At 38.2% G+C, this 22447-nt stretch overlaps 2 protein-coding genes across 7 annotated transcripts in view; both read right to left on the reverse strand.

Annotated features, from left to right (window-relative positions):
- The window catches only part of efl1 (elongation factor like GTPase 1), a 125942-nt gene extending 122392 nt beyond the window's left edge, over nucleotides 1–3550 (reverse strand). Inside the window, exons 1-5 of one of the 2 annotated variants that reach the window (XM_042411896.1) lie at nucleotides 3490–3550; nucleotides 2884–2983; nucleotides 1810–1877; nucleotides 1616–1700; nucleotides 424–557 (exon numbers count right to left, since the gene is read on the reverse strand). In XM_042411896.1, the coding sequence (XP_042267830.1) occupies nucleotides 424–557; nucleotides 1616–1700; nucleotides 1810–1877; nucleotides 2884–2974 (378 nt within the window). In that variant the 5' untranslated portion in view covers nucleotides 2975–2983; nucleotides 3490–3550. Of the gene's footprint in view, nucleotides 1–423; nucleotides 558–1615; nucleotides 1701–1809; nucleotides 1878–2883; nucleotides 2984–3227; nucleotides 3350–3489 lie in introns of those variants that run through there. The other variant, XM_042411886.1, reaches the window with a different exon arrangement.
- Nucleotides 3551–14986: 11436 nt separating this feature from the next.
- Nucleotides 14987–22447, reverse strand: part of adamtsl3 (ADAMTS-like 3) — a 296275-nt gene continuing 288814 nt past the window's right edge. For all 5 annotated transcript variants that reach the window (XM_042405614.1, XM_042405639.1, XM_042405622.1 and 2 more), the window contains 4 exons: nucleotides 21532–21736; nucleotides 21276–21379; nucleotides 18713–18927; nucleotides 14987–17667 (listed from right to left, as the gene is read on the reverse strand). In XM_042405614.1, the coding sequence (XP_042261548.1) occupies nucleotides 17549–17667; nucleotides 18713–18927; nucleotides 21276–21379; nucleotides 21532–21736 (643 nt within the window). In that variant the 3' untranslated portion in view covers nucleotides 14987–17548. The remainder of the gene's footprint in view (nucleotides 17668–18712; nucleotides 18928–21275; nucleotides 21380–21531; nucleotides 21737–22447) is intronic.

Consider the following 22447-nt stretch of genomic DNA (forward strand, 5'->3'; position numbering starts at 1 on the left):
ACCTGAGCAGGTTTCCTACATTGATGAAGCCCATGAGATGTAGTTAAAAGTTACAAAAAAAGCAGCAGCAAGTAAATGGACCTTTGAGATTAGATTATTTTCTTATATTGGTCCCAAAGGTGAAGCATTAACTTCCATGATCAAATTATTATTAATGTTCACTTAAATTTGTCCAATACATTTTGGTCCCATGAAATCAGGACTCTGTTTATCTGAAGTTCCTGTATTCAAATTAAAGCTGAGAGAGAACAACACAACAAAAGCAAATCCTTGGCCAAATGCTTACAGAGTGCAGCCCCATCTATTTCTCTATTTATTTAGTGTGTTCACTGGAGAGAATGTGGATCCACAGTAAATAAGATGTCTCATCCTTATAGACCAAGAGCTTACAGAAGGAGACAGTGAGCCAACAGTGATATTTACCTGTGGACACACTCCCTCCACAGCGTCAACTATAACAATGGCGCCGTCACACAGCCGCACAGCAGTGGAGACCTCCGAGGAGAAGTCGACGTGACCGGGAGAGTCAATCAGATTTAGTAAGTACTCCTGATCTCCTGAGGAGACAAGAGGCATACAAACACTGTTCAGAGTCTTTTCATCAAAACACCTGCTTTACAGAGGATTCATCAACTTTTCATATTGGTAAAGTCAAATACTGGTTCAGTGGCACTACAGCTCAGATGAAGCCACCATTATTATCATTTTCTTTATTGACGATTATGCATTTTATGTTGAAATGTTTCTACTGTTAACTTACAAAATATACAAAAATAATGACAAATGGCGTGGATTGACCCTCATTTTCAGTCGCTTGACAAAAGCATCTGCCAAATGAATATAAATGTAAATAATTAGCGAGCTGTGCTAATTCATGAGAGACAATACAATGTAATGCAATACAGCTCTTGCTGCAATGCAATCTGGCGATGCACTGCATTGGCCAATCAAATATGCGCAGACACACATTCCAGGTAGATTATTTTGTAATGCGAATGATGTCATTCTTGTTCTTGACTGGAAATATATTATACCTTGTTCATATTACTGTGGTACCATTATGGCTATTGCCTTCTGCACCAATAAGTACTGAATACAGCAGGCTCTGCTTCTCTGTCTTCTATTGTGGAGGATTTATATTTTTGAAAAAACTGCCATTTAAAAAGTACACACACCAACTCAGAAAGAAATATTACATCCGCTGCATGATAAAAAAAAAAAGATTTCTAACCTCTTTTCCAAGTTGCAACTCAGTTTGCTATCCAGGTAGCCACCAGCTACCATCTTAAATAGAGGCAAATAGAGTAGTAATTTGGGAAACTGGTTGAAATTGTTTTGATTGCACAGCAGACAGAATATTATTTTATCTAGATGGTTCAAAAAGTCTTTGAGGATTCTGGAAACAGAACAGCAGTAAATGTTTTTATATCAGAGTATTCAGCTTTCAGAAAGATGGATGCATACAGTAGCTCTGCAACTCCAATGTAACACTAATACATGAGAGGCACAAACTGGGGCTGGAGCATCATAAGATGATGATAGGAGTGATAGCATCTAACAACATGAAAATATTCCAGTGTGGCCTTCCCTTGGGGTTAAACCAAAGCACTCTTACCATTGCTGTAGTGCAGAGAGATAGCACTGGACTTCATGGTGATTCCTCTCACCTGTTCATCCTCCCTGCTGTCCAGATACCTCAGCTGGCAGATGAAAGCATCACACATGAGCACAAATAACAAACTACACTATGACATGATCAAATCAGTAAGACTGTCAAAATGACCTATGTAGCAAATTAAAGTCACTTACCTTCCCAGCAAGCCGACTTGATATGATACCATTACTTGCAACTAAGCAGTCAGCCAGAGTAGTTTTACCTGAAAAGACCCAGGTGGTTCTGGATTACATCATATTACAGCATACAGTTTTACTCAAAGATTTTCACTGATATCAAAACCATTTAATTTACTAACAAGTATTAACCTGAATAATCTTCAAATGTAAAGACTTGTTACTTTTCTCTGTTTCATATCATTTTAAATTGAATATATTTGGACACTTGGTCGAACAAAAAAAGCAGGCTGAAGACATTACCTTGGGCTCTGGGAATTTGTGATGTTTATTTTTTTTAATATCTTTAATGTTTTATATATTAAAGGATGAATCTAGTCATATAATTGAGATGAATTCATAATGAGATTCATCATAGTTAAGCCACAGTTTGCCCCAAATAAGCTCTACAGATAAATAATTAACATGACAAGCAATATTCTCAACAGGAGATATCACACAGTCCCAATGTCTAAATAAATAGACAGTTCTAGTTCCCTCTCAAACTAGGAGGAATTCCCCACAGTGATTAATACTATGTGGATTTTTTTTCCTAAATGATGAGATTTTGTTCCACCAAAATAGAGAAAAATACATCGGACTCAATATGACAAAATGAGTTGAAAGTGTTGATTTTGAATACTTTATATGAGATACTGACAATGTTATTAATTGTATCCATATTAACCAACAATATATAAAATAGTTTCTCTAAATTCAAATTCATTTCAAATTCATCTAAGGAAATATCTCCTTTTATGTCATACAGTGTGTGTCAATCAATAGCTATAATGTTACATTTCCATAGATTTAAAGCTGTTACAGTTAATTAACACTCAGTGGTTGCAGCTGCATGACTTGGGAACTCATAATTCAAGCTATTAAAACTGACATTGTATGTAAATCCAGTATATGTTGAATGACGTGTGCTGAACTGTACTCTATAATAACGATTCATGATGCGCTGTGACTCATATTCTACGTGCTCAATACTAGCAAATTGACTGAATTTGAAATGAAGTTCGGCTTGATTTTTCTAGCCTGTCAACTCACCATGGTCAACGTGTGCTAGAATGCACAAGTTTCTGATGTTGGCAGGGTTCTTCTGCAGTGCAATGATCTTATCCAGGCTGGCGTGTCCCATGGCGAACACCTACAACAACAATAAAGTCAGCCGGTAGTTAGCGTAACCTGCTTAACATCGCTGATAAAAGCTGATACAGTAACGTTACAGTACAACACGTGAGTCTGCAGTAACGTTACATGAAGTTATGTTACAGTACACTTTGTTTTCCTTCTGGCTACAGCTAACATTAGCAGTGTTGTGCTAGTTGGACAATACCGTATGAACAGTGAATGGTTTCAAAACGTGGACTCTGTGAACTAACTTTACGTACAATGAACACAAATGGTGAACGTAGACAGGAGACGAGGCACTGACACTAACTTGTCAGTGAACTGTCAGCTGATACCTGCTAACACTGTGGCTAGCCTGGCTAATCCTAAATTTCTCACAGAAAGAAGAATAAGACTCGACCTAGTTTCTAAACTCTGCAGACAACACCACTATCACGTACTACAGTGATGTGTTGAGCTAAATACAACCGTATTATGAGAATAAGCACATATTTTAAAGACATGTGGACATTCTCAACTCACGTTGTTTTCCCGGAAGTTGTCAAGCTACGTTAACGACGCCCATTTGATAACATTGGTGCTGCATTCAGGGGCAATATGAACAATGAATTACGCACACATTCAGTTTTACATTTAGAATACAATAGGATACTGATGATTAATTTAGGAAAACGCCGCTTACCTCAGCATTTAGGCTATAAATGCTGCTAGAATGTAACAATAATCCAGCATTCAGAATCAAAATCTACTTGGGAATTTATGACGTGCGTGTGGCATGTATTCACTGCCTAAAACGCTGTATTCACTGACTAACATAGGGCTGTAAATGCAGCATCACGCTGAGGGATGTGACGCTCTGTGGTTGCTGGGTTACTAGAAGAAGAACATATATTTGAAAAGTTGTGGGAATTTCATTCAAAATGACCATACAAAAAGCCGGAGACCTCATGATGTTGGTGTTTGATACTTGTTCATATTCAACATAATAAAGGAGGTAAAGATGAAAGATGAACGCCATGTTGCGAATAGAATGCGCTGCTGTTAATGGGGCCACCTTGTTGTGTATTCTCCTGGCACAATCTGAGTAGTCATTATTATCTATTACAATATTTTACAGCATTTAGTAGGTACTGCTTATGACGGTCTTGAGTAACTATCATGGTTTCTGTTTCTCAACGTGACTTGCAGTGAGTGTTACATATTCTCAGCTTGGTCATTCTCAGCCACCTTAGGAGGTGTCTTCCACCTTGGGCCTTCCAGCCCATACTCAGCATAGATGTTCCTGTACACTATGCCAGCCACTTGGTTATGGTGTTCCATGTATGCTGTTCCTGCCTGCATCTTACACCCTGCTATTATGTGTTGAACCGTCTCAGGAGCATCTGTCTTTGCACAGCCTGCACCTGGGGTCCTGTCTGGTGTGAATAAAAAAGAAAGGGGAACCATGCTGTGAATGAACTGGTTATAATCTGTATGCTAAGATCGAGGGGGAAAAAAGGAAAATGACTTCCCAATCAGGTCAGTGAAAATACTAAGAAAAGAGGAAGGAGCCAAATGCCAAAAGTGAGAGAATTAAATATGCATAATATGTGCACAAATACAGGCATTAAATGGTGCCTCTGCACTCAGTACTGTACTGTCAAGCTTGAAACACGTTGCAATCCAGAGTAGCTGCTGATCCAAGCCTTTTCGGTGTCTGTATTTATGCACATATTGAGCATATTAAATTTTCACTTTTTTGTATTTCACGGTTCGCCTTATTTTTCCTCAACTGTTTTTCAGTGAGCTCACTGGTCCTCTTGTAATTTAAATCCTGCCCAGAGCGACATTCTTGAATTTTAAAGTCAATCGATCAAGTCGAGTTTTTTCTGCTTGTCCCTCAACTAATAAAAATATTTTTGTTAATCTGATAGATGGAAACATGCTAACACCAACATATAGGCCTATTTGGGAATATGATGACAGAAAAACAAACACCAGGAGAGCAAGACCCCATAAAGGCAAATGGGCAGTCGTAATGTCAGGTTCTACTATTCTCTTTTCAGACACATTTTTAGCTGATATTTGTTTACATTTTGGCAAATTGATTCCATTGAAAGTATGCCAAATTAGATATTAGCAGTTCCTCTTTACAATGTACCCATTGATGCACAAGCAACTACTGGATTACTTTGATACTGAAGAAAAGTATCTATTTTTCTACTATTCTCTGGCAAGTTCTCAAGTGTCTTTTTTTCTGATTTCTAAGTGGATTTATGGAGCTTTATTGGTGATGGATATCAGAGATAATGATATTCTCTGGAAGTGAAAGTCACACTGAAAGATTCAATATGTGTTTCATGTCTGTTTGTAAAGAAGGGGGACAATTTCTGACTCAATTCACCTCGCACAGTATTTTTCCTGACCTTCAACTCTTCCATGCTGGGGAGGCTTTTGGCTTTGTCCAGCTGAATCACCATGTCTATTACAGACCGCCATATCCTGATATACAACCTGTCTAAAAACAATAATCAGGTTCCAATATGAACATTGATACAGGTTTTGCTTGATGTAATCATTCCTCCTATTTATACTGACCATTAACAGATCCCCTTCCAGTACGCTTTCAGTGTAAATGATGGGGAACAAAATCCACAGTCCTGTTTTTGTACAAAAATACTGACCTATTCAAATGTTTATCTGAACCTTATATTTGAGGTTCCAGCCAGCCACATCACTCCAATCAAGCAGACATCTTCTTTTTGATAAAAGATTCCCTCTTTGTGTTTCCCTGTTGAGCTGCAGTGGAAGGATAGTAACAAAAAGAAGGAATTTTATTTTAATTGAATTTTTAAAAGGCTGTAACTTTGGAAGTCATCCACTTGATTTTACTAATTTGGATGGCTGTAGCCTAATATTAGCTTTAGATAAAGGTTTTAAAATATTTTTGCACACAAAGATAACTGTGGATTTGGTTCTGCATCATTTACATTGAGAGCACATTTGGAAGGGATCTTTTAATGATAACAGCAAGAAACACCTGTCTTAATGTTCTCACGGGGACCTGACTATTGTTTTGAGACAGACTTCAAAAATTGTGAACCTATCCTTTAAACCCTATGCTGAATGGGGCTTTAGCTTCATTTTAAGCAATAACAAGTCAACAGAGGTTGGGAGCCACTGCTATGTGGAGTCCTGAAAGCACACATTAAAACTGTTTTTAAAATGTGCTTCTGTTAATTCATGTTTTCATACAAGGCCTTGGTCATGTCTGTTGATATTGTGCTTTAGTTGTTCATATTCCCAAACCAAGTTCCAATTAATCAAATTACCACAAACCATGTACACTGGATTTTGTTATAGTGCAACAGTTTCACCTACAACTCACAGATGAGTTTAAAATATCAGGAGGACATTTTGGAAATTGTGGACGAAGGTGACAAAGCATATGGTGACACGTGTGCCCAGCTCATGTCATATGGTGACACGTGTGCCCAGCTCATGCAGGTCTGTGTGATAGAACAAGTCTAAGCCAAACATGGCAGTAGCACAATAGCTACTATATGACTGTGCAAAGTCTGGTGTCTTCTAGCTCCTGTTCAGCTTTCCTACTTTTTAACACTTTTTACTACTTTCCTTTAGGGACCGTACAAAAATTACTGGGATGGGGAGGGAGTCTGAATATTATATTCCATTTTATAAAAAGGCAAGACCCTCTCCAGCCTTATATTTTCATTGAACCCTCCCCTTGACATTGAAAAGAAATGCAATACCCTCCCCCCAAGATCTCAAAACAATATATTTATGGCAAACATAACAAATAGATGAAAATACAACCACTCTCTCAAACAGCTCCAGCTCTGTGGTTGATAAAGGGCTTGAACACCACAATATTTTCAGCCCACCCTGAATTACAACCATTAGCTTAAAAGTAAATATGAATTATATTTGATGATGTTGTAGACTGATATGTACAAGATCAAATGTCTGACTTCATAATCAAAGTAAGCCCTGTTGACCGGTATACACCTGTGACAACTGACTGGTAAGCTCTTTTACGGACAGCCGAGTTGGCTGTTACGCATAATGACATAAACAGTTGTTACCACTGTAGCAGAGTTAGATATCTGAATATGAATATGAAAAATATCTGAGTGTCCTAAACCAATTACACAATGCCTGGATTGCATAACCAGGCAAGTTGGAGAAAATTAAACAGGGTGCAGTTATCTTAAGAGGCAATATGCATGTGATCTTTCCCCCTTTTGTCATAACACACGGTCTATCAGTGTCTCTTAGTCCAATTAATAGTCACATGCAAATTCAAATCAGCACAAGTTGGCCACAATCAGTCTCATATTAGTACAGAGATAAAGATAAAAAAGAAAAATGGCCAAAGGAATCTACCACAGATCTTCCCAAAATAACATTTAAAAGAAAAATCTTGTTATCCATCAAGACTGCATCCCCTTTCAGTATGGCGGGAATCCTGCTGATTAGCGTGACTGATGGGTGGTCAGACATGTTTGGATCACACCACACGAAGAAAGAACTTAAGACTAAATGTGTTGACAGAGAAGGACGATGAAAACGTCTGAGATGAGGTGATCAACATCATGAGCCGGATTGTCCGCCCTGTCCACAGAGGAGTTGGAGAATGTGGTGGATATAGTGCATGGGCTTGGATAAAAAGGGCAGCTCATCTGATCGAACTAGACAGGTCATCATTCTGTTCACTAGAAGGCCTTATGTGGGAACTGTCAAAACATGCCAAAATCTGAAGAGGAACAAATAATCAGGTTCAAGGAGGATTTCTGCAAAGGAGAAAAAACCGTGCTCACCTCTGGCCAAAAGTGGCAGAGGCTGTCAACAAGGGTGGAAAAGCCTACCTGAGGGAGAACTATGCTGTCATTGATGGCAGGAGGATCTTGACATCAGATGATGTCAAGAGAAATAACTTTATTTATATAGCATCTTCAATGCAAAGATGCAGCCCTTTACAAAACAAGATCAAAAAAAGTTTTTCAAAGAATTTCAGCATTGTTCTATTCAAAAATCTTTTGTCATGTGGTGTATGGTTATTATTGTCAGTGGTCCTAACAAAAACTGACATAAGATGATACAGTATCTGCATGCTCGTCCAGATCAATTGTTGTCTCTTTGTCCCAGTCATTGCAGTCCAGCCAGGGCTGTAGATTTTCAGTGCCCTCCCTTGTCCATCTTTTCACAGTTCTTACCACAGGCTTTGCACATTTAAGCCTCTGCCTGTAGGTCGGGATTAGGTGAATTAAACAGTGATCAGAGAAACCCTGCACAGGCAGCAGAGCGATATGAGTTCTTAATAGTTGTGTAGCAGTGGTCGAGTGTTCTCTGGTGGGACAGGTAATATGCTGTATGGATTCGGGGAGCTCATGGCTGAGGTTGGCCTTGTTAAAGTCTCCTAAAATAATAACCATGCAGTCTAGAGAGTTTTTTTTCTATTGCAGTAATTTCTCAGGCGAGTGGTGTTTGTGCTGCATGCATGCACATGTGTGCTGGGATATACACTCCCATGAGAATGAATTCCCCCAGGGAGTGAACCAATTTACAGTTTATGAAAATTGAATCCAATTCAGGAGATCAGTATTTTAACAGTACCTTGACATCGTTGCACCATCCATTGTTGATGTAAAAACATACCTCTTTTGGTTTCCTGGTTGTCACTGAATTGCAGATTGCTCTGTGGAACTGCAATCCATCCAGCTGCAGTGCACTGACTCATGCCACACAGCCGGGTCTCTGTGAAACAAACAGCAGCAGAGAGAGAAAAATCCTTTCTGGATTTGCAGAGAATTCTTAGCTTGTCAACTTTGTTGTTGAGGGAATGCAGATTTGCAAAGAATATGCTTAGGAGAGCATGCGTAATCCCCGTTGCCAAAGGTGCACAAGCGCTCCAGTGTGCTTTCCCTGGGTCTTCATGTGTTTTGGCTGGCATTTTTGTTGCCAGTGACAAAAAAGTTCAAGTACTCCAGGGAAAAAGAATTCAGTTGATGTATGGAGGAGAAGAAAGACCAATGTTAGAATTAAGCAAAAATGGAGGAAACATGGGAGCAAATTACCATGGCTGCCAACCACGGCGCCATCTTGATCTTGAAGGCCTATGTAAATAGGTGTGTGTGGGAACAAGGAGGTGATTAGTGCACCAGCTTCTGGCTCCGGCAGGTGATTGGTTACTTTGAGAGGAAGCCAGCTATATAAAGAGCCAAGAAAGTGCCACCACTGCGCAACCTCAACTCCGTATAGACAGGGGTAAATGTCTTTACCCAAATTTTCCTAAATGATCAGCTCCTCTGTTTTGTTGACGATGAGAGGTAGGTTGTTCTTTGTGCACCATCCTGTAAGATTATTAATTTCCTCCTGATATGAGGTCTCATCATCATCATTGTTTGTAATCTGACCAATGATGGTGGTGTCATCTGCAAACATGGATTGCATGGCGTTATCTCCATGTTGGGGCGTGCAGTCATGGGTGTACAGGGTGAAAAAGAGGGGACAGAGCACACAGCCCTGGGGGGCTCCAGTGTTCAGCAGTAGAGTGGAGGAGGCATGACCACCAATCCAAACAGTCTGGGGTCTGTTTATGAGGAAGTCCGATATCCACTTGCTGAGTGTGGTGCTCAAACCCAGAGTGCTGAGCTTGCCCAACCAGTTTCATGAGGTTGATTGTGTTGAATGCTGAGCTAAAATCAACAAACAGCATGTTGATGTAGGTGTTGTTATTTTCAAGATGTTTGAGGGCTGAGTGGAGGGCAGTAGTAATGACTGGCTGTGTTGGCTTGGAATGCAAAGGTTACTCAAACAGGAGGAAATATTTGGTGTTTCCTTGAGTATTTCTGGGAGCAGGACAATGTGTATGGGATTGAGTCAAAATAAACAACAGTAGAAATATGACTAATAATAATAGTGGTAGCAGTGGGCTTCAAGATGGACCAAGGGGACAGCAGGCGGCCAGCACCCACAAGCAGTGGGCAGTCCGCAACCACCTACTGTACAAAAAGTACAGTAATTGAATCAATATAACATTTACTCATGCTCTGTACCTTTTGAGTTTGATGGTAATTTGAGGAACTTGTACTTTACTTAAGTATTTACATTTTGTAACTACAATTCAGAGGGAAATATTATACTTCACTACATTTATCTGACAGTTTTGGTTACTTTTCAGTTAAAAATCTGACATGAAATAGGATAAGCTTCTAAATTACGCCGCATTATTAAAGATTAAACCAGTGGTACCCAAACTTCACATAAAATCAGTGCTCTTGTCATGTTTCAGATGTCTGTGAGTTGTTAGCCTATTTAAACTTTATTTCAAACAAATAAACCCAAATAGATAAAACAATATCAATATTTTACAAAAACACAAAAAGATGAGAGAAAGATTCTAGCTAATTAGTCCAAATGCATGTATCAGAGCTTTGTTTTTCTTCTTTCCTTCACAAATGATCTCACACTCCCTCAGATTTATCTTGTGACTCTTATAAAGTCCTGAGGATCAAATAATAACAATAAAATTCTGCTTATGCACTGATTCATAATTATTAATAATGTACTTAATTTAATATAGTCACAGCCCGATTTCCTGCCAAACAAGTACTTTTACTTTTAATATTTCAAGTAAATTTACCTGGTAACACTTATGTACTTTTACTTAAGTAAGATTAAAATGCAGGACTTTTACTTGTAATGGAGTGTTTTTACATTGTGGTATTTCTACTTTTACTTAAGTAAAGGGTCTGAGCACTTCTTCCATCACTGGTATGTAGTAAAAAGCAATGAAATTGTACACTCATTCAGACAAAATGGTCACAATTATGAGAACAAGGCCCAGATTGAAAAATGCTGGAATTTCCCCTTAATGTTTGAATATTTTTTAAGTAAATTAATTAATATGTTTTGTACAAAGTTACCTTCATTTTTGTTGCATTCATTGTTTAGATGTAACGTCACAGAGAGAAGGTGTCCCTCAGAGAATAGCAGCATGCACCATGTGCAACACAAGTGTGCTTTATATCTTATATGTGTGAAATCTCTTAAGAAAGTGATACTATGAAATAATGGCGGTTTCATAATCTAAAAAAACACGTCATACAGTCCATCATCAAGTGATCAAACTGCCTTTATTCCTTTGCGTTGTTATCTAAAGCACTTTTAATGATTTGTTGTACTTCCTCATGTTCCCTCAGTCGAGCTGCAGGTCCACAAGCATTGCAATGTCACCATATCCAACCCAGTATCTGGCAGTTCGTGAAACAGTCATGAAATTTAATCTATGGATTTGTGTACATGGACACGAATTTTCTATTTTTTTCGTTACACTCAGCACACCTTTCAAACATATATTTGTTTCGTTCCTGCACCATGTTTTTTTTCTGTCATAACGCAACGTGGACTGTCTTCATCTCCATAGCAACGGTCTATGAAGCTCATGGGTAATGTAGCCGATTCCACAATGGAAAACTGACAAAAAACCTTTATTTCTCAGAATTGAAGGAGAAATAATAACTGATGGCCTTTGCATTAACCTGTCGTATTGTTGAGTTATCAAGGACACTTCCATGTCTTTGTGTTGAGAAATGTTTAAGATATCATTAAAAGAACACCTTAACACAGTGACAGTGAGGAAAATACGTTCTTGTTTTTTTTGTTTTTTTGTCAGTTTTTGATAGCGGTAGGCTAAGGAAGTGTGTTGTGGGCAGACTTGGTGTGTTTGACTACTGTTTTGGGTTGTTTGCAGTCAGTGGGCTTCATTCCATTTCAAATAGCTGCTGGTTGGCTGCAAATCCAAATGCCACTATCTCTGTTAACAAAAGGCATTTTGTAATTGTAAAATGTGGAGTTGCTCATTTAATTTTCCAGGATTGGAAAATTGATTTCCAAGAATATGTGCCTGAGGATATTCAATATGAAATCTTTCTTAAAACAAAGAGTCCATCAACTAATAAAGCATCCCAACATTGTGTGTATTTGTGTGTGAGTGTGTGTATATATCAAATCTTGTACCATTGCTATATAAACGGGATGAAGATGGGGATATCGCACTTCATCAAATTAGATTTAAAATTACTCGATTACGTATTACTGGATGTCAGTGCTGCATTCGACTTGGTTGACCACAACATATCACTGGACCGACTGAAAAACTGGGTGGGACTTTCTGGCACAAATGATTTGAATCCTACTTAATGGACAGGGACTATTTTGTGTCTATAGGTAATTACACATCTAAGCAGACAAAAATGACCCGTGGAGTTCCCCAAGGCTCCATTCTGGAGTCTCTTCTGTTCAACATCTACATGTTTCTACTGGCTCAGATTATGGAAATCAACAAAATGTTACCATAATTATGCACACAACACACAAATGTACATAACCATATCATAGGACCAAAATAGAGTTCTAAACCATTCAGAGTCCAGAGTCAAAACTAAACATGAAGATTCAGCGTTCAGTTGTTATGCTCTACATATCTGGAACAAACTCCCAGAAAACTGCAGGTCTGCTGCAACTCTCAGTTCTTTTAAATCACTGCTGAAGACCTTTCTGTTTGCTGTTGCCTTTTATTAAATCAAATAATTATTCTTTTTATCCAGTTTTTATTTTCTGTGCTCTTAATTCTTTAATAACTATTTTAATTGCATTTAAATGTCTTTTTATGGTGTGCTTCTTTTGCACTTTGTCTTAATGCTTTTAATGTTTTATGTAAAGCACTTTGAATTTGAATGAGTTAAAATGTGCTATATAAATAAATTTTGCCTTGTCTTGCCTAGATTGTGCATTGCATTAAACCTTGTTACATAATTTATTTATGCACATGTCACATTTAATCTTTGCTCTTGTCACCTTCATATATTTCATACACTTCCTTTTTTGGCCATAGCACAGTCCATATTTCCTTTGTACAATCAATATTTCATTTCAAGTTTTATAGTTTCAAAATTATTACTATTCCATTCTGTAAATGGATTTTAAAATTTCAATTTAATTTTTAATATTATCTTTTTTATTTCATTATTATTATTATTACCTTAATTTTGTATATTTTTATTCCTCAGTGTTTCAATTCAATTCAGTTCTGATTGAATGGGCTATGTCATGTTGACATAAAATCCGAAAACCAAGAATCATAAAGATACAAAAAAAATTCCACGGTTGTATGAATAGTAGCCTATGCATGAACGAGAACTGGTTGGTCTTTCAGCCCTAACCCTACCCCTAACCCAAGCACTTCAGGCCTTCCTCCAAGCCTGTAGTAATGCCCTTGTCAGCAGTGTTGTAATCTCTGAAGGTGACTCATTTTGGTCACTATTTCCACTATAAAAAACAAAAAAGAAACAAAAACAAAAAGCTTCATACTTAATACCGGGCCTTGAAAGTGCTCTCTGAAACTAGGCCTGGGATAGCTTGTGTCCATGACATGAAAAAATTAAAATTTTGTCGTAGAGCTAAACCAAATACATCGTTGGAAAGGTCTCAGCCTGGAGAGTAACATATGTCAGTATGAAGATTCTACATGGCTTCTGCTTCAAAATACTGACCATTGAACCTTGACCTCGGTGCATGTTTGAAGACTTATAATTCAGCAACAAAAGGGGCTACAGACATGGGACCACCTGTTATAGAGAGCTCTTGACCTCAGCTATCATGTGAACAGTCAACAACTGGGGGTAAAATATGGTTAAAATTAATTTTCACCCATTAAACAATTAGATATTTAAAATCTGATTACACAAATGTGTTTACCATCCCCTTCAACTCCTCAGTGTACTCAGTATTTACAACTCCCAATTCTAGGAAAAACACTAATATTTTTTAAAGACTGCAATTCCCTACAGCCATGCCATGCAGTTTGATTCAAATCAGCACCACAGTTGTAGTTCCTTCAGTTTGTAAAGTAGGGTAGTAAATAGGGTCATAAAAAGATAAATCTACTGAATACATCAAATATCTAGTACAGCCAAACTAGTAATTACACTGCATCTAGATGATATGTGTTGAGAAAAAGTAAAGATGTTGGTTTATTTCAGATATTTTAGCCAAAACAGGAGTCCAACATGCCAAATCTGCCCACAACACAATGCCCTTCAGTGAGACATCCAACGTGTGTGTGTGTGTGTGTGTGTGTGTGTGTGTGTGTCTGTGAATGGGGGTGGACTCAACGTACCAGCTGCACACAAAAATCTTAATCAGTTTGGAATAAATTCAGTAATTAAAAGTAAATAGCAGAAATAATAGTAAATAAAAGTTTTATAACTCAACGCAACGTGGACTGCCTTCATCTCCATAACAACAGTCTATGAGGTTTATGGGTAATGTAGCCAATTCCGCAATCGAAAACTGACAAAAAACCTTTATTTCTCAGAATCGAAGGAAAAATAATTAAAACTGATGGCCTTGACATTAACCTGTCATATTGTTGAGTTATGAAGGGCACTTTTCTGTTTTTGTGTTGAGAAATATTAAAGATATCATTAAAAGAACACCTTGGCACAGTGACAGTGAAGAAAATACTTCCGGGCGGTGGGTTCTCTAGTCCACCCACCAGACCGATGCGAACTGATAAAAATAAAATAACGAAATAAAAACAAGGATAAATCTTGTTATTAAATGTTGAATAATGTAGCAAATATAGTTAGAAGAAAAAAGAGAAAAAAACAGCTTCAGTGAGTCCCGACTCACCAAATAAAAAAAAGTTGTGCGGGCACGAAAGATATTCCCATTGAAATACATAGTTATATAATAGTTTGAAAGGTGTGCTGAGTGTCACGAAAAAATGTGGAAAATTCGTGTCCATGTACAAAAATCTATAGATTAAATTTCATGAACTGCTGTGATACTGGGTTGCCACATCAGATATACTGTATAGTCATCAGTAGCCAGGGAGAAACACTGAAGAATGCATGTTACTGAGTGGCACTTCACAATGGAGCTATAAAACATCAGACTGCACTTAAACACATGCAAATAAAGACGTGAGTGGTAGCAAACATACCACTCAATCAACATATATGAGTGCTTTATATTCTAAGATCTTAAACAGGAGTTAAAAAGACACCTTAACCATGAATAAGTAAGAAAATAAAAGTTTCACACATCTACATACACTCAATATACGATATTGCACTTAGAACACAGTATATACAAGACATTTTACAATGCAGCACATCAGTATGATAACCAACACAAAGGTAACATGAATAGACCCATCAGTCAAAATCAGTGTTCTGCTGGTGCCTCTCTGCTCACTCCAGAGTCAGTTCAATTGTAATATCAAATTCTTTTACAAAATGTTCTGTATGGTGTAGTTGAGAATCTTAAAGTGGTGTTTATGAATAACATGTGGATATGAATTCATGCTTTCACGACTGAAGCTCCACCAGCAGCAGCAGCTCTTTTCTCATCAGTGACACATGACTACAATCACAACCCAGTGCCTTCACACAAGTGATTGGTCTTAAAGGATCTCAATCCAAAACTCTGTTTGCTGTACATACACGACCTGATGTTGTTATTATAAATTAAACACAGGACTTCCAATGCTTGATTCTGTGTACATTAAGGGTTTTACCATTCCATTATCCCTAGGAATTATGGTCATGGATGACTCCACAATACACACTTTGTGCCAACGTTAAATCCTTTAACGGAAGCAAGGCGGAAGGTAAGGGTGTGGAGGTCAGGTTGGTGGATAGGCATGTAGCTCAACTGACTTTCATGCAGAATGTTGAAGTTTGTGACCCTAACCCTAACCCTAGCCAACAGGTTACCCTAATCCATACCATTTTAGACTCAGTGGCTAATCCCACCTGTGATTCTCTCCCCTTGACCACCATTCATTCTAATCTTAATCATCTTCATCTTGAAACATCTTTGCATCTTTGGATCTTGGGTGCCCTATCTTTTAATGTCTTGACAACCAGTCTGCTCTAACCCTTGGTGTGGATACCCAAACCCCAACCAGGTTTGGCTTGGATGCTTCACTGTCTTCTGGATTCTCCTATCATTTCTTTGTGGTTTGGGGGCTTCTCTTGACTAAATGGGTTTGCATGGTGTGTGGAATCTTGAGTGCCTTTAGCCTTTGCCTTTAGCTCCCTATTCGATGGACTTGGGTGGGGTGAGCCATTGAGAATCTCTAACCTAACCATAACTTAGATGTAACCCTGATCTTTCCCAAACCTTAATTGAGTATTTTAGTCGCCTAAACATTAACCGTACATTAAACATAGTTTATTTGCCTTAACCAAGATCTTTCCCAACAGCAGCCTTACAGATATAATAGATAATTTACAAAAAGTTGCATTGAAGCATTGAACGCAATCAGGGGTTTCGCTGAATCATCCGACATCAACAGTCCATCTGGCAAAAGGGCTGGTTTTACATATAGGGTTTTGAAGGCCAATACAATATTTTATATTGAAGTCACCAACACATGGTTTTGTGGGGATGTTTTCGTGACAATGTATTTAAATTGGATCATTTTCATGCCGAAGAAGAACAAGAATTCAGTGTGTCTACCAAACTTTTAAACTTATCAGGATGGAAAAGCCTTCAAAACAGCATCATGGGACACTTAAACACACGGGACACTGGAACCCACACTAAAGAAATTTTCTTAGGGTTAGCAGCTCTTTAAAGCAAGGTGACATACTGTACCTATTTGATGTTAGGGAAAGTCAGGGAGAGATTAAAGGATTGTTTCAGTTTATTGCAATTTGGGTCTTATTTTTGCAGTCTTGGCCATCATTTCTAGTGATAATTCACTCACTTTCAGTTTCAGCTTCAAATAAAATGGTTTGGACAATATGGCTGAACTGCACAACATGTCTGATCATCTGACTGCTCATGTTTTTTGACTCATCAGACCTTTTTATACTGATGTTAGTGTTTTCCCACATCTCAGTATAGTATAAGTATAAATGATAGGCAAATCTATGAAAATCAGACCCAAGTTATAATAAACTGGAATTTCCCTTTAATGCTTTAAGATGACTTATTTTGTAAAAAATGAACAATTTTGAAAAATTACACAAATAAATAAAGAAAAGTTTAAAGAAAGAAAAGTATTACTGCAGGTTTTCTATACTTTAGCTGCTGATATGATGGACCTCACATCAGTGACATGACTGGCTGATATCTCATACCTAATAAAGGTCAAACCAATACAACAGGAGAGCAGTGGCACACATTCTACTATAAACATCATCATTATATTCCTTTTTGGCTGGGCTGCCTTTATTGAATGTCTCTGGAAATAAAATGTTCTCTTTTTGCAGGAAAGTCCGAAACTCCAATTGATCCACATAGTGAACACTTCATATGTCTTCATATTAGGAGGTTGGGTCCAAATCAGAAAATATAGCCCCCCTCATCCTTTCAGCCTTTTGACCTCCGTTCAGTTTCCTTTTAAGAATAAGGGAATTGGACTGAAGCCTGTCCAGTTTACATATGTGCAGTTCTTGAAGCATCCACTCACAGATGATGTCCTTTCAATCTTTGCTCAGTCATTCATCTCATGTAGTCAACCTGTTTAACACTATTTAGTGTAATTACATGCTAACTGCCACTAGGTGGAGTCGGCATCCTGTGAACACGACCCACAGCATCTCTGTTTGTACATATCCACATAGCACAACCTCAGTCTCTTCACCACGCTGCAGTACTGGGTTGCATCCTTGCATTCACCTGTATGGGAACAAAACACTCCATGTAACCACTAAAGAAAAAAACAAACAAAAACTTGTCGACACTTTAATTTACAGATCCCACAGTTTCTCAGTTATTTCCAAGACAGAAACTGATGTGCAGCTGTACTTCATTAGAAAGTTTCCTGGAAAGGCCTGTGTAATTTGGTACTACAGTAATTAAAAGCTGATTTTGTGGTTTGCCCTTTCCCTAATGAAGAGCCTTATTGGTATTACTGATTGTCCTGGATACCTGGATCTTGGTTTTCTGTCTGCCTCCATGACATGAAATGCTCACTGGACCAGCCAGTGGTGGAGAGTAATTAAGTACATTTACTTAAGTATTGTATTTGAGTACACCTTATAAGGTAACTGTTCTTTATCTCAGTATTTCCACTGATGAGACTTTATACTTGTACTCCAGTACATTTCAGAGGCAGATATTGTGCTTTTCATTCCACTAAATTTATTTGATAGTTATATTTACTAGTTACTCAGCAGATTAACATTATAGAAACACAACATATAATCAGTTAATAAAATGTGATACAACCCAACAGTATATAAAGCAATAAAAATTAGCTCCAACATTAAAATGCTGCTTGAATACATTAGGTCTTTCCTCCTTACTTTAAAACTTTGAATGCAGGTCTTTTACTTGTAATGGAGTATTTTAATATCATAGTATTGCTACTTTTACTTAAATACAGGCTCTGAATACTCCATTTACCACTTTTGTTAGTGCACAACAGATCATCTGAAAATGCAAAATGTATTTTGTGTAGCCATAAATTAAAAGGTAAGCAAAGGAAAGCAAAGTTTCCAATAATAAATTAGTATTTAAATTAATTATGTTTCAGCCTGTAAGATTTTAGCATTTCTTTCCAGGAGATGTCTCTGTAAGTCAACAACTGCTTTTAAACACAACTATTTATAATATCTTGAACCATAAAAAAGTTTCTTGATTACAAAATGTCAGATTTCAGAGTCTCAGAACCTCAGAGTAAAGGGGCATTGGAACTGATGACTGACACACACAGACTTACTCCCACAGGTGGTGGTGTTGCAGTGCTGCCAGGTGGAGGGGCGTTGGAGCCAGGCACAGTGCTGGTCAGCCAGAGTCTTACCACTCCTACGGTGAACACAGTCCACCCTGCGGGACTGAAAGCCGCTCCCGCAGACTACAGTGCATGCCCGCCATGCACCAGGATGCCACTGGACATCACACAGGTCCGAGGAACAGTTGCGTACTGACACAGGCCTGAAAGAGAATGGTTTTTGGTTTGTTGTTAGTGCTTTGAATTCATTGCTGTGGCATTTTGGCACTTTTCAGAGATCTCATGGGACTTGTTTCACAAAGCAGGTTTGTTGTGTTACCTAGAGAACTGTGCTGAGTAATACCTGGAACCCCCTCAAATCTGGAGCATGGACTGATTTAAAAAGACTAAGTTGGAGTTTTACTTGTGTTTTAAATCCAGATAATTTAGTAAACCAGGTCTTTATCAGCCCTCTATGGGACAGATCAAAATGTTTAAACAGCCCGCCCACTTTACCAAGCAATGAGCTCTATGGAAATGTTGAGATTATTCCTACTGGATAAATAAAAGGAAAGAAAAAAAGACACAATGTAACATAAAAAGACAATAAAAAACTTAAAAAATAGTATTTAAAATGAGTGAAATAGAATAGAAGATAAATTAAGGTATATATAATTAAACAGATTAAACAGGAGGAATAATAATCGTAGTGCAGCTACAGTGCAGTGTGAGATATGAATAAATGGTCCACATTTAATTGAACAAAAGGGAGCAGCAAACAGAAAAGTCTTCAGCCTTGATTTGAAAGAACTGAGAGTTGGAGCAGACCTGCAGTTTTCTTGGGAGTTTGTTCCAGGTATGTGGAGCATGAAAACTCTGGGAACAGAAAGCAGACCTGTCCCAGACAATTTGAGAGATCTGGATGGTTCATAACGTAGCAGCAGATCAGAGATTAATTTTGGCCCTGAATGTAGTTGATCATACAGTAGTTATCAATAATGAATGACATTTACTGTTGCATATTAAAGAAAAAGTTTAACATTTTTGGGAAATATTGACTTTTTTCACAAGTTAGATGAGAAAATAGATCTCAGTCTGTGCATTAAGTACAGAGCTAGAGTCAGGATGTGGTTAGCTTAGTTTAGCATAAAGACTGGAAGCAGAGGGAAACAGCTAGCATGGCTCTGTCCAAGGTTAAAAAAATCACTGCCACCACTATAGTTCACTGATGAACACATATTTTGTTTGTTCAATCCATACAGAAAGAAATGCAAAAGACAATTAGTAGTTTTAGGAGTTATTGTATTGTACAATGATGTAGAAAGTTTATCCATCTGCCCAGCACAGCTGAACAAGGTCTCTGCTGACACAGTCAGTGAACATATGTTTTAGTTTTGGTCTCTGTTTAGACACTGACCAGGTGTCCTGGTTTGTCTGGGATTGCCCCCATTTCAAACTGGGTCTCCCAAGTCCTGACAAATATCTGTAAAACATTAAAATTCTGACCACAATTAAAATAAAATAATACAAAAATTAATAAAAATAATAATTATAATATTATACCTGTTTTCAGCGCTTACATAGACGTTCTGTCTCAGTCATTATTACCTAACCCAATATAAAAACATAAACAATGCATCTGTTCAACACTGATTTGTCTGTATGTGTGTCAATCAATCAATGTGTCATTGTCAAGGCTGTTGCTAGCCTATGACGCTTGCTAGCGGTATCAGTATGCTAATGGTTAGCTATCATGCCGAAGAGAGAGTCAGTCTTTTCTAAACAGCTTCAGGAGTATTCCTTCCTTCATAAAGTACCCGGCAACAAAAATGCTGCGTTCTGCACACACTGCAAAAGCACATTTTCGGTCGCGCATAGTGTGAAGAAAGGTGTGCTCAGTAGGTGAGCTAAAAATATAATTGCTGAAATAATTGTCCCCCATCCTGATGAAAACACCAATGGTGCGTGCATAAGCGTGCCCATTTGTGTGTGCATGAATGTGCAGTACACTTAACGGTCCCAGTTTGGGGGTTTGAAAATATGGTCATCCTAGGCACAGTGGTACGTGCCAGCCTCACTGTGACAAGACTCTGTGATGCTACGTATCGTCTCTGCGCCCGGCTGTTGTTAGGCAAGAAATACTTCCAGCATGTAACTCTCCCTAAAACCCCAACTTAATGTTTTTACATTTCTGTTGGTGTGCAGATTAAACAAACAAAATGCAAAATGTTAATTAGTGAGCTTTAGAGGTGTTGGCAGGCGTATGTTCAATTGGAACAGGGCCAGGCTGGACAATTTCCCCTGCTTCTGGTCTTTATGCTAAGCAAGGCTGAGCTAGCTACATACTTCTTAATGCACAGAAAGAAGCCATGATCCTCTCATCTCACTCTCACCAAGAAAGCGAATAATCATACTTTCCAAAATGTTTAAATATTTCGTTCTAACCAGTTTTGTGAGAACATATGACTGATATCATATTTTCAATGTGTGTGTGTATGTGTGTATATGTACTGTACTTGTGAGAACATATGACTGATATCATATTTTCAGTATGTGTGTATATGTACTGTACCTGTTCCTGAGATCACAGTCTGTGTATGAGGAGCCATTGGAATGTTGGCAGATAACAGATCTCTTCTGCACAGTGGTGGTTGGGCCCAAGCACCTCCCTGAACACTGAAATTGAGTTACATGCAGAGTTTTTTTAATATATATTTTTGGAGCATTTGGGGCTACCGGGCTGCGCCATACATACAGAGTTAACATTTAATAATACACCCAATGCATTCTACAGTGTGTAACGTGTTTGGTTAAGTGTTTGAATGTACCTTTCCCCAGGGACTGGTTACCCAGGTGGGACAGTTATTGGCGGTGCACTGCTCTCTGTCAGCAGGCCGGCTCATCCTCTCACAGGCTGCTGCTGTCACAGTCCTTACTGCTCCTCTGGCATCCAGCTGCTGACAGGAGACCTGCCTCTGCTTCCAGCCACCGCCACACGAGGCAGAGCACTTTGACCACTCTGATATCACCCATCTGAAAGGATGACAGGAAACAAATTTATTTTTAATGAATTTAAAAACTGAAAGGTAGCTCTGCTTTGGAATAGTTTTATATGAAATTACAATTTTTTTCAGAACAAAGGTTCAAAGTATCTTCCTGCAATCACAACCTTACGGTAGTTTGGTGGAACTTTTGGGTGTTGATAGGGGCACCCAAGGCAGGTGGGGCTCCAGTTTAATTTAACTTATTTGGAAGAAAAAGGCAATGGTAAAAATATTATCTTAACTGTCCTTAAACATCTGATCTAAACAATAGTTTTTTTTGGACACTTGGGGGCAAAAGAAAGTGTAAACACAACATTGACATACTGTAGTCTTTGCTATTATGACAAATATCTTATTCATTTGGAGTTGTTTTTGTGTCCACTTGAAGAGTAAAAATATTCACTCTCCTTTCAGCTCTGTGTTGGTCTCCACCAACTCTTGAGAAAATGATCAGACTCTTTAGCTTATAAATGCTCCGCTATGTTCACCAGCTAGTTGCTAACTTTGCTTTTTTGCTGAATACAGCAGCCTGCTGCTGGACAATAGGTCAGTGAGAGCGCTGAGACCAAAACCAGAGTAAAATTTTGTCTAACTGTAAACACAAAACATGTTGATTACTATATCTTGATCCAAGGTTAGACCCGGTCAGACAGAGATGTGCTGTAGGCTATATTAGAGTATATTGGACTCCATATTGGCA

This window comes from Thunnus maccoyii, chromosome 1 (assembly GCF_910596095.1).
Source record: "Thunnus maccoyii chromosome 1, fThuMac1.1, whole genome shotgun sequence".
Taxonomy (NCBI): Eukaryota; Metazoa; Chordata; class Actinopteri; order Scombriformes; family Scombridae; genus Thunnus; species Thunnus maccoyii.